The sequence below is a fragment of the Mobula hypostoma genome, chromosome 24, assembly GCF_963921235.1.
Source record: "Mobula hypostoma chromosome 24, sMobHyp1.1, whole genome shotgun sequence".
NCBI classification, from domain to species: Eukaryota; Metazoa; Chordata; class Chondrichthyes; order Myliobatiformes; family Myliobatidae; genus Mobula; species Mobula hypostoma.
This window is the reverse complement of record NC_086120.1, coordinates 44636557-44649417: the sequence shown is the minus strand read 5'-3', so window position 1 is coordinate 44649417 and position 12861 is coordinate 44636557. Positions and strand designations below refer to the sequence as shown.

General features: G+C 43.7%; 1 protein-coding gene across 1 annotated transcript in view; it reads right to left on the bottom strand.

Moving 5' to 3' along the window:
* Nucleotides 1–8404: 8404 nt before the first annotated feature.
* amh (anti-Mullerian hormone) overlaps nt 8405–12861 on the bottom strand; it is a 60469-nt gene continuing 56012 nt past the window's right edge. Inside the window, exon 5 of the mRNA XM_063032759.1 lies at nt 8405–10842. Coding sequence (XP_062888829.1) covers nt 9885–10842 — 958 coding nt within the window. The 3' untranslated portion in view covers nt 8405–9884. The remainder of the gene's footprint in view (nt 10843–12861) is intronic.

Below are 12861 nucleotides of genomic sequence, written 5' to 3'. Positions count from 1 at the left end.
CCCCGACAATACATTGCATACACTTACCACTCCATGTGTAAAAATACCACCTCTGACTTCACCCCTATACTTTCTTGTAATCACCTTCAAATTATGCCCCCTTGTATTAGCCATTTCCGCTCTGGGAAAAGAGTCTTTGCCTGTCCACTCGATCTATGCGTCTTATCTTATACACCTCTATCAAGTCACTTCTCATCTTCTTTTGCTTCAAAGAGAAAAGCCCCAGCTCGTTCAGCCTATCCTCATAAGAAATGTGCTCTAATCTAGGCAGCATTCTGGTAAATCTTTGCGTCCTCTCTAAAGCTTCCACCCCCTTCCTATAATGAGGTGACCGGAATTGAACTCAATAGTCCAAGTGTGGCCTAACCGGGGTTTTACACAGCTGCAACATTACCTCAGGGCTCTTGAACTCATTCCAGCAAGTCGTCGTGGCTATCCCTTGAGGTTGAAGATGATGGTCTTCGATCCGTACAGAGCGAAGACGCCTGTGCGTGTATTTGTTTAACGTGTACTTGATGTTGCACTCCAAGAAGCACACGATACTTCACATATCAACCAACTGATTCCAATGGCATGGAAACCATGACGATTGGAGCTGAAGGATTTGTTGCAGCCTTCATCCGCCTTCACAGCCGTTGAGTTCGAAGTAACTTCGTCCACCTGTTCCACCATTGAGGTCTTGGTTGGATTGCTCTTTGTCAGGGACCTCACCCTCGACCTTACCACCATGGGTGACCCTCCCAGGAGCATAGCTCCAGACGGCATCGCTCTCAGGATCACAGGACCACACAAGCTTCTCCACCGCGACAAGGTGACAATCCGCGGAGAAGTCCAGCAAGTACTGAAAGGCAGCACACCAAACACCCTATCAACTCGTGCAGCATCCTTGAGGAATCCATGGAGAAGAGCGATGAGCTATGCTTTGGGAACCAGTTGCAGAGGTGGGGGAGGTGGCAGGGCAAGCAGAGCCACTGTCTCTCTGCTCCAATGACCCAGGTTCGATTCTGATCCCGACCACTGTTTGTGTGGAGTCTGCACGCTTTCCCTATGACAGTGTGGGTCTCCCCCCACATGCTCCAGTTTCTTCCTACATCCCAAAAAACGTGTGGCTGGCACGTTACTTGGCTAATACGAATTGCCCAAAGTGTGTGGGTAAGTGACAGGTAATTGGCAGTCTGCTCTAGAAACACCAATGCTCTTGAAAAGAAAAGCCTACAAAAAATAATGGATGCAGGCCAATCCATCACAGATAAAGTCCTCCCCATCACTGAGCATATCAACAAGGAGCATCGTCACATGAAAGCTGCATCCATCACTAATGACCCCCATCTCTAGGCCATGCTCTCTTCTTGCTGTTGCCATCAGGATAGGATGCAAAACTGGGCTGAGAAGCAGCAGATGGAGTTCAACCCAGAAAAGTGTGAGGTGGTTCATTTTGGTAGGTCCAATATGATGGCAGAATGTAGTATTAATGGTAAGACTCTTGACAGTGTGGAGGATCAGAGGGATCTTGGGGTCCGAGTCCATAGGACACTTAAAGCAGCTGCGCAGGTTGACTCTGTGATTAAGAAGGTGTACGGTGTATTGGCCTGCATCAATCGTGGAATTGAATTTAGGAGCCGAGAGGTAATGTTGCAGCTATATAGGATGCTGGTCAGACCCCATTGTGCTCAGTTCTGGTCGCCTCACTACAGGAAGGATGTGGAAGCCATAGAAAGGGTGCAGAGGAGATTTACAAGGATGTTGCCTGGATTGGGGAGCGTACCTTATGAAAACAGGTTGAGTGAACTCGGCCTTTTCTCCTTGGAGCGACGGTGGAAGAGAGGTGACCTGACAGAGGTGTATAAGATGATGAGAGGCATTGATCGTGTGGATAGTCAGAGGCTTTTTCCCAGGGCTGAAATGGTTGCCACAAGAGGACACAGGTTTAAGCTTCTGGGGAGTAGGTACAGAGGAGATATCAGGGGTAAGTTTTTTTACGCAGAGAGTGGTGAGTGCGTGGAATGGGCTGCCGGCAATGGTGGTGAAGGTGGATATGATAGGGTCTTTTAAGAGACTTTTGGATAGGTACTTGGAGTTTAGGAAAGTAGAGGGATATAGGTAAGCCTAGTAATTTCTAAGGTAGGGACATGTTCGGCACAACTTTGTGGGCCGAAGGGCGTGTATTGTGCTGTAGGTTTTCTATGTTTCTATGTTCAGGAGATTCAGGTCCCACACCAGCAAGTTCAGGAATAATTATTACTCTTCAGCCATCAAGCTCCTGATCTAGAGAGGATAACTTCACTCACAGTAACGCTGAACTGATTCCACAACCTACGGACTCACTTTCAAGGACTCTACATCTCATATTCTCAATATTTATTTTCTGTGCTTGTACTCACAAGAGTTTAGAAGAATGAGGGAAGATCTCATTGAAGCCTATCGAATATTGAAAGGCCTAGATAGAGTGGATGTGGAGAGGATCTGAGCACACCCTCGGAATAGAGGGGTGTCTATTTAGAACAGAGAGGAGGAGGAATTTCATTCGCGTGAGTTTGGTGAATCTGTGAAATTCATTGCCACAGATGGCTGTGGAAGCCAAGTCATTGAGTATATTTAAAGCGGAGTTTGATAGGTTCTTAGTTATTCAGGCCAACAAAGGTTACAGGAAGAAAGCAGGAGACTGGGGTTGAGAGCAATACTAAATCAGCCATGATGGAATGGACTGACTGGCTTAATTCTGCTCCAATGTCTTATGGTCTTATTATTATTTTTTATGTTTTCTTGTATTTGCATATAGGTCATTTTTCTGTCTTTGCAGCTTTTCAGTGATTTTGTTGTATTTCTTTGCACTTGTTGTGAATGTCCACAAGAAAACGAATCTCAGGATTGTAGGTGACATATACAAACCTTGATAAGAAGTTTAATTTGAACTTTGAACATTATGTTGTAGAATCTAGGAGGAATTGATGGGTAACACATGGACAACAAAATAGGTTAGGGTCAGATTGAAGTAAATGGGAATTTGATGGACAGCACTGATTCGATAAATCAAAGATCTGTTGCCAGCTGCATCTTCTCTATGATTTTGTGACGGGGAATAACAAAGGCTCTTTGCAATTGTGTACAGCAGCCCTAACAGTGACCACTACTGCATGGCAGAGCTAGAAAGAAACAATATGAATTTATCAGAAAGTTACATCAATAATGAGGCTTTTAGTCCACATATAGACCAAAAACATAATTTTGACAAAGAATTCTAATCGAGGAGTCTGTGGAGGTTCCCAGAATAGTTTGTAAGGACATCATATCTGGAGCCAACCAAAGAGGTAGGTTATATTAGCCCTGGTATAAAAATAGAATTGTAATTAATGACCTCATAGACTCTCTTTAGCAGCAGCAATTATAATGGGATTGGATTTTACACTCATTATGGGGAGAGAAGGTTAAACAAGGACAATTGCTGCACAAGAGCATGAAGGTCGTCATGGCTAAAGCAAACTGGAAAATTGGGTAAAGGTGTAGTGAAAGAGATTAAAAGAGAATTAAAAGACCATAAAACAGGAATTCAGCCAGTGAGTTTGCTCCTTCATTCCATCATGGCTGATTTATTATCCCTCTCAACTTCATTCTCCTGCTATCTCCCCGTAACCTTTGATACCTTAACTAAGCAAGAACGCATCAACCTCGATTTTAAGTATATCCAATGACTTGGTCTCCAGGCCCATCTCTGGCAATGGAGTCTATGGATTCATCACTCTCTGGTCAAAAGGAATTCCACCTCATTTCTGTTCTAAATTCCGTTCTGAGGCTGTGCCCTCTGGTCCTAGACCCTCCCACTAATTGAAACATCTTCTCCATGTCCACTCCATCTAAGCCTTTCAATATTTGGTAGTTTTCAATGAGATCTCCCACCTTCTTCTGAACTCCAGTAAGCACAGGCCCAGGGACATCAAACACTCCTCAAATGTTAACCATTTCATTCCCAGGATCATTCTTGCAAACCTCCTCGGGGCACTCTCCGATCCACCAAATTGATGTTCTCTGAGAAAAGCAGTTCAGACCGTGAGACCATAACACAGGGGAGCAGAATTAGGCCATTCGGCCTCTCGCGTTTGCTCTGTTATTCCTTCATGGTTGATTTATTTTCGTTCTCAACCCCATCCTCCTGCCTTCTCTCCATAACCTTTGACACCCTGACTAATCACGAACCTATCATCCCATATTTACCCATCACCAATAAGAAGATGGATTTCTCCTCTTTTCCGTCTTAAATCTATTCGCCTGAATCTTGGGGCTCTGTACTCTAGTTCTCGTCTCAGCTGCTAGTGGAAACAATTTGAGTCCTGATGAAGGGTCTCGGCTCAAACCATCAGCTCTTTATTCCTCTCCATAGATGCTGCCTGACCTGCTGCGTTGCGCCAGCATTTTGTGAGTGTTACAGTGGAAACAACTTCCCAGCCTCTATCATATCTCTGAGGCCTCTTTTGTCGGGGTCAACCACGGATGTTGCACCCCAGCTATCTAGATACGCAAGCCAGGGCAGGGCAATATGGAGAGCAAGCTGTTGCACATGTAGCAGACTCCTCCTCTCCACTCAATGACCCCAAAGGAATGGCAGAGACCGACACAGTTCAGCACCAGAAGCACCGTGGGAGTTGCCAAGTCAACATTGAACTCAATGTAGGACTATCTTAGGGACTCCAGCTCCAGATTTTTCCCTTGGGATTTGCTCCTGAAGCTTTCCCAATGAGTGGGTATAGCCACAAGGCAATGGAGGTTTGAGATTGGAGTTTTCCTTCTCCTAGCTGAGTTGCCAACCATGGCTGACGAGTCCCATCTGCCCAAAGCGACTGGTTTTAAGGCGCCAGTAACCCGCCTTTGCCCCTTCTCCTGTCAGTTGGTACTATAAAGCATTGTGCTAGCCAATACACTACTCATGGAAGATGAGGTGACGTTCCTCAAGCTTGTGTTGGGTCACTTTGTAACAGTATAGATGACCATAGGCCAATAGACATGAACATTGATTTCTCCAATTTCCCATAATTACTTCCGTCTGGGATAAACTGCGAACAAGGTTATCTGGGTCAATGCGTGAAAGGGAGCAGTTTGAGAGGGAGGACATACCCAAAACTTCAAAGACAAAAGAAAGTTTTCAAAACTTGCAATACCCTGACCCTCCCGAATTTTTAGCATAGTGCAAAGGGTCTTGGGAGTCCCCTAAAGATTAACTTGCGGGTTGTGTTAGTAGGTAAGAAAGGCAAATACAATGTTAGTATTCATTTTGAAAGAACTGGAATATAAGAGAAAGTATGTAATGCGGAGTGGCGGGGTGGAGATACGTCTCTACCAAAGGAGGTGTGAGGCTCTCCTTCCCTTCACTAGCCTGTAGGTCACCCTTGGGCAAGGTGTAGCACCTGCTAAGTCCCCCAGTCAGGGTCACGTGAAGCCATGGCAGCAGGTGGTGGATGGTCGTGTGAGTAGCTGGTGTATATCACAAGTCCTGGCTATGCAACCACTGACGCCAGGCAGACAATCTTTGATGAGTATTGATACTGGTCGAGGTCACCCAATTTGGAAAGGCACTACCCAGAAGAAAACATTGGCAAACTACTTCTGTAGAAAAATGTGCCAAGAACAATGATGGTCACAGATCATGATTACCCACGTCATATGACACCGCACATGATGATGATGATGATGATGATGATGAAGAAGAAGTAATGCTGAGACTTTATTAGGCATTGGTCAGATCACATTTGGAGCATCGTGAGCAGTTTTGGGCCCCTTATCTAAGAAAGATGTGGCTCGTACTCACTGGAGTTGAGAAGAATGAGGAGAGATTTCATTGAAACCGTCTGAATATTGATAGTGGGAGAGTCTAGGAGCAGAAGTATGGCCTCAGAATAGAAGGACATCCCTCTAGAACAGAGATGAGGAGAAATTTCTTTCAGAGAGTAGTGAATCTATGGAATTTATTGCCACCGGTAGCTGTGGAGGCCAAGTCATTGGGGATATTTGAAGAGGAGGTCAGTAGGTTCTTGATTAGTCAGGGGTCAAAGGTTACTGGGAGAAGGCAGGAGAATGGAGTTGAGAAGGAAAATGAATCAGCCATGATGGAACGGTGGAGCAGTCTCTACTGGCCAAATGACCTAATTCTGCTTCTAGGTGTAATAGTTTCATGGTCTTTCCTAACATAGTTGTGCATCAATATGCTTTGTGGAAGTACTCACTCACAATCACATGAATCTAAATAATCTGAGCACTGTGAATGCTAATTTATCCAGATTAGGACTATTTCCGTTTGGATCAATCCCGAAGTGATCCGACACCAATCACAACTTCAACAGTTGTGTCAGTGACTGAATTGAAAAGGAAGTGATGCGTTTTTCAGACTTATCATAAGATTCCTTCTGTACATATTCACATCAAATATTCGCTCTGCTGTAACATATAGAACATGGTGGAACATAGAATGATGTTTTACCGACTTTTAACCTACTCCTCGATCAATCTAATCCTTCCTTCCTGCATAGCACTCCTCTCCTCCATGTGCCTATCTAACAGTCTCTTAAATTTCCCTAATGTATCTGCCTCTATCACCAGCCTGACAGTACTCTCCATGCACTCCCCCCCCACCCATTCTGTATAGAAATCCTGCCTCTGACATTGCTCCTTTACTTTCCTTCAAATTCTCTTGTATTAACCATTTCTGGCCTATAAAAAAGTCTGTTCACTCTTTCTATGCCTCCTATCATCTTATACACTTCTCTCAAATCACTACTCATCTCCTTCACTCCAAAGAGAAAAGCCCTAGCTCACTCCACCTATCTTCATATAAGACACAGCCTCTAGTCCAGGCAGAATCCTGGCAAGTCTCCTCTGCACCCTCTCTAAAGCTTCCACATCCTTCCTATAATGAGGCGACCAGAGCTGTACAAGATAGTCCAAGTGCGGTCGAACTAGAGCTTTGTAGAGTTTCAGCATCACCTCACAGCTCTTCAGCTCGGTCTCCCGTCACACCACTCACTTCCTTAACCACTTTATCAACTTGCACAGCAACTTTGAGGGGTCTATGGACGTGGCCCCACAATCCCTCTGTTCCTCCACACTGCCAGGAATCCTGACATTAATCCTATATTCTGCATCTAAGTTTGACCTTCTAAAGTAAATCCCTCCACACTTTTTCGGGTTTATCTCCATCTGCCACTTCTCAGGCTAGCACTGCACTCTGTCAATTTCCCATTGCAACCCAGGACAACCTTCCACACTGTCCACATCTCCACCAACCTTCCCGTGGCAACCCACAACCTTCCACACTGTCCACATCTCCACCAATCTTCGTGTCATCTGCAAACTTACTAACCCACCCTTCCACTTCCTCATCCAAGTCATTTATAGAAATCACAAAGGGATGGGGTCCCAGAGCAGATCCCTGTGGAGCACCATTGGTCTTTGACGTTCAGGTAGAATATGCTCCATAAACACAAGAGATTCAACAGATGCTGGAAATCCAGGGCAACGCACACAAAATGTTGGAGGAACTCAACAGATCATGCAGTGTATATGGAGGAGAATAAAGAGTCAACTTCTGGGCCAAGACCCTTTATCAGGACTGGAAAGGAAGGGGAAAGAAGCTAAAATAATAAAGTGGGGGAGGGAACTAGATATGCTAGAAGGCAAATAGGTGAAGCCAGGTGAGGGACTAGGTAGGTGGGTGGGGGAGGGAGATGAAGTGAGAAGCTGGGAGGTAATAGGTAGAAAATGTAAAAGGCTAAAGAAGGAATCTGATAGGAGTGGAGATTTGACCATGGGAGAAAGGGGAGGAGATGAGGAGATGAGAAGAGGCAGGAGAGGAGCCAGAATGGGGAATGGAAAAAGAGAGAGGGGGAAGGGGGAGAAATCACAGAAAGTTAACACTGAAGGTTTCAAACATTTTCTGCTGGTTTGTTTAATGCTAATTTTGGTCACCTTAAATGAAGCATATTGATTATTTATTGTAGTTGGAGTGGCAAGGTAGCATAGTGGTTAGCTCATCACTTGACATCACCAATGATATCGATCGGGGTTGACTTCCCACTGCTGCCAGTAAGCTGTTTGTATGTTCCCTGCGACCGCGTGCTCTGGTTTCCTCCCACATTCCAAAGACGTACGAGCGAGGGTGAGTGAGTTGTGGGCGTGCTATGTTGTGTGTCGACACTTGCGGGCTGCCCAGCACGAGCCTCGCTGATTTGATTTGACCAAACGATGCAGTTCACTGCATGTTTCGATGTGTATGTGACAAATAAAGCCAATCCCTTTCATGGTCCTAGATAGAGTCACTGTGACATTTCAAAGACTCCAAAAGACAGTGAGATTTACATAAGTAAAGTTTTATTATTAATTATTAATGTATAATAATGAAAAATACAAAACATATAATAAAAGCCAACAAGAGTCTTTCCAGTTTCATTGGCAGAAGATAATATTATTTTCCATGGAATGTTTACAGAATGTTTCCCTGTCTTAAACTGTTATGGTGTTCCTCTTTGGAGCAGTGCCTTGGTCTGCTGCAGTTACTGGTCCTGAGATGATCACCATAAAACCATAATACCTTCAGGCATGGGAGCAGAATTAGGCCATTAGGCCATTACTGAAAAGCATCAAAGAGTAACTCTTCTCCTGACAGTCAGTGACCTCTAAGTGCCTTCTGCTTCCCGCTGAGGTTTGGACAATATCACATACTTGATTTCCAGTTTTCCACCTTAATTCCATTTCAAAGATACTATAGAGTAGCAAATCACCGATTCAAAAGCATTCCATAATTGACGACTCATTAAAGGAGGGTACAGGGAACAGTTGAGAATGTAAAACTAATAGGTGTGAATACTCAGTTTAGAGTAAATCGTCCAAGAACTTTCATTTATAAGCCATTAAATTATGGAAAGGTTACATGATATACAGGCACATTAACTGTATGCATATGTGTGCGTGCGTGTTAGCCCGTAGCCGATTTCTAGTCTGTATTTTCAGTTATAGCATCATCATATTTAGGTTCATTGTGTTGACTTACTCCTTCATGGGATGCCTACAGGGCTGCACCAAATTAACCTCTTTTCCAAGCAAGTGATTGAGCTCAGCCTAACGATACTTATTGAGCAATGTTTTCCTGAGACTTCTGTGTGTTTCCAACATGATATTCCTTAAGTATTCTGTTAAAATGTGATTTAGACACACACAGCTATACACAGGCATGAAAACGGACACATTTACACACACACAAATATGTACACATGCAAATGCACTCACTCACGTGCACACTCAAATAAACACATACACACGCAGTCACAAATATAGTATGTAGACATGCGAATGCACTTACACACAATGCACACTCGGGTATACTATACACACACACACACCTCCAGCAAACTTCCTTTGGAATTGAGATTTTCGGCTGCATGTGACTAACAACTGCATGTCAGCAAATGGGAATAAGCAAATTGGTCTGAGGACCCACTGTGAAATTTAGATCTTCACTTGTTTGATTTGGGGTCTCACCGAAATTTACAACTTCCTCTGGCTTGTTGCATTTTACAAATCATTATAACCTACTTTCTACAGAGAATTTTGATCTAAATTTAGAAAAAAAACTAAATTAAATGAGAGGCAACAATCTTAACTTCAAAATTCATGTCAACAATTTTCATTGAGAATTTATGAAATATTTGAACTTTCCATTTCTGATCTATTTGAAAACAGACCAAAACTCGACAGTTGCAGAATATAGCCACACTAATATATGACGTACTGTAAGATAATACACAGCTTGGCTGAGTAAAATGTCACCATAAATGTTCTTAATATAGATATACACTGGTCTTTTCTGATAATATTCGACTCATGAGACAGCCGCATTGCCTGGGTCATCTGCACTTACATTCCTCTGCCACCATGTTCTTGTACACGGTGATCATGCTGCTTTGGCCATTGATAACAGCCAGGAGCAGTTCAGAGTACTCCACCGGAACACAACACGGCTCTCGCTTTGTCGGAAGCCCTTGCTCCTGCATCTTAATGAGTAAGACAACGTGATTGGATACATTCCCAGTTAAGGGAATCCTGCAGGACCCAACACAATTGTGTATATTGTACAACTTGGGCACCAAAATCCAATCATAGGACAAACGCTCAAAGTCGATGCTGAGCTCCTCCAGTTTGCAGATGGACCGGTTGGTGGCACTCCTGTTCTGCCTGAAAATTTTTTGCCTCTTGTCCCAGAATGTCTTCACTGTCTGCAATGTCTTCAGCAACAAGAAAGTATAATAGGTCTTTTGCCTTCGATTTATCTTCTTTGAGCCATCCTGAGGCGAGATATTAACTTGAGGGAACTCGGGAAGTGGAAAGGGATAGTTGCACTCATTCAGTAGGTGAATCAGCTTCTTTAGAACCTTCTCCTTCTGGAAAACGGGGATTTCCAGGACTTTATTAACGGTGTTCTTCAGTTTGGTGAGGAACAGGTGTTGTATCTTTTCCTCAGTTTCTCCAACATTTCCATGTTCGATGATTTGCTCCAAGAAGTTCTCAGCATTCTCTGGCAACAAGAACACCAAAGGCTCCTCAGACTGAACAAGCAGCTCCAGGACATAGGCATTGGAAATATTCAACGAGTGGTGGGGAAGGCTTTCAATGGTTTCTTTGTCAAGGTGGAGCACAGATCTGGAATTCTGGTCGGTGGAGTAATCTAACACTATATTCAAAAACCGATTGAGTTGTCGTAAGAACTCTCGTGGAGACCCTTGACTAGAGGATGCCGAGTGAAGTGGTAAGTCCAATGTTTCCAAATGATCATCCTCTGCTCTCTTAACCATTCTGGAAGCTTCTCTGAAAATAGAATTGACTGGATTAGGCTTCATGTATTCAAAAACATACCTCTATACAGCCCACTTCAAAGTTCATAGTAAATTTATTAACAAAGTACATATATGTCACCTTGAGATTCTTTTTCTTGGGGGCATTCACAGTAGAAAAAAGAAATATGATAGAACAAAGAAAAACACACACACAAACACAGTGACAAACAACCATTGTGCAAATACAAAAATAAATAAAATATATATACAAATATCATTAAGTACTGTTGAAACCCTTGGCATTCCTACTGAACAAAGTATACACTATGACAACCCTTTCTGTTGATTCCATAGAGTCATGGAGCATTGAAACAGTCACTTCAGCCCATCTGCTCCCTACTGACTATGTTCCCCAAAGAGCTGGCCCCATCTGCCCTCATTTGGCCAGTAACCCTCTAAACCTCTGCTCTCCATGTAATTATCTGGATGAATTTTTAATGTTGCTCATGCGCCCACCTCAGCTACTCTTTCTGGCAGCTCACTCCAAATACGCACCACCCTCTCCGTGAAGAAGCTGCCCCTGATGTCCTTTTAAATCTCTCACCTCTGATCTTAAAACTATCCCTGCAACACACATAAAGTTCTGGAGGAACTCAGCAGGCCAGGCAGTATCTATGGAAAAGAGTAAACAGTTAACGTTTAGGGCCGAGACCCTTCATCAGGTCATCTATGATTAAACCTATCCTTTCTCGTTTTTTAGAACCCCCTCCCTGGGGGGAGAAGAGGTTCTGCACTTTCATCCTATCTACCCTCTCATGATCTCATCAGGTCACCCCTCAATCTTCCAGTTTCCAAGCAATAAAGTTGGAGTTTACCCAACCTCTCATTGTATTGCACTGATCTGCTGCTGCAAAACAATAAATTTCACAACATAGTTCAGTGATAATAAACCTGATAATAATAATAATAATCTACATGTGCAGAGACAGGATAGACAGATACAGTACTGTGCAAAGACCTTATGCATGCATATATAACTAGGGTCAACATGCAGCAGAGGGCGAGTCGGTAAACCTGGCAGGAGCAAAGGATGTTAGGAATGGCGAGGGTGGAGTGCTGTGGGAAAGCTGTGGGACAGGTGGCAGAGAAGTAGTGCCAGGGGTGGGGGGTAGTGCGGGTACAGACACACCCAACCCTAAGAACCCAGGTAAGGCTGTTTGATTCCAAACAATTGTTTTATTGATCATACAGAACGTGTCTCTAGTGCTTCCCACTCCCTCCCTTCTCCCTTCCCCTTTTCCCAACCATGATTCCCCTCTCCCTGCCCCCTTCCCACTCTCAGTCCACAACAGAGACCCATTTCAGAATCAGGTTTATCATCACTCACATATGACAAGAAATGTGTTTTTTTTTTGTGGCAGCAATACATGTAATACATAAAATTACAAGAGTACTGTGTAAAAGTCTTAGGCACCCTGACTACAGTATATACTTGTTTATGTGTGTGCCCAAGACTTTTGCACAGTACTCTAGATGGACAGACAGACAGATAGATAGACAGACAAGGCAGGCAGATAGATAATGGATATGATAAATAGATAGATAGTTAGGTAGTGCAAAAAAGGAATAACAAGGTAGAGTTCATAGATTCAGGGATCTTTCAGAAATCTGGAGGGGTAGAAGATAAAATATTGAATATGGATCTCAAGCTGCTGTGCCTCCTTCCCAATGGTGGTTATGAGAAGAAGGCATGTCCTGGATGGTGAGGGTCTTTAATGATAGATTCCCCCTTTTGACAACGTGCTTGGCAATGGGGAGGTTTATGCCTGTGATGGAACTGGCCGTGTCTACAGCCCTCAGCAGCCTCTCACAAACCTGTTCATACAGATACGTGGAGGGAATCTCAAATTAAGGTATAACTAAAATAATGTAATGAGGGGAAGAAGCTGTTCCTGAATCATTGAGTGTGGATCTTCAGGCTCCTGTTCCTCCTCCCCGATAGTAGTAATGAGAAGACGGTGATGAGGGTCCATAATGATGGATGCCACAG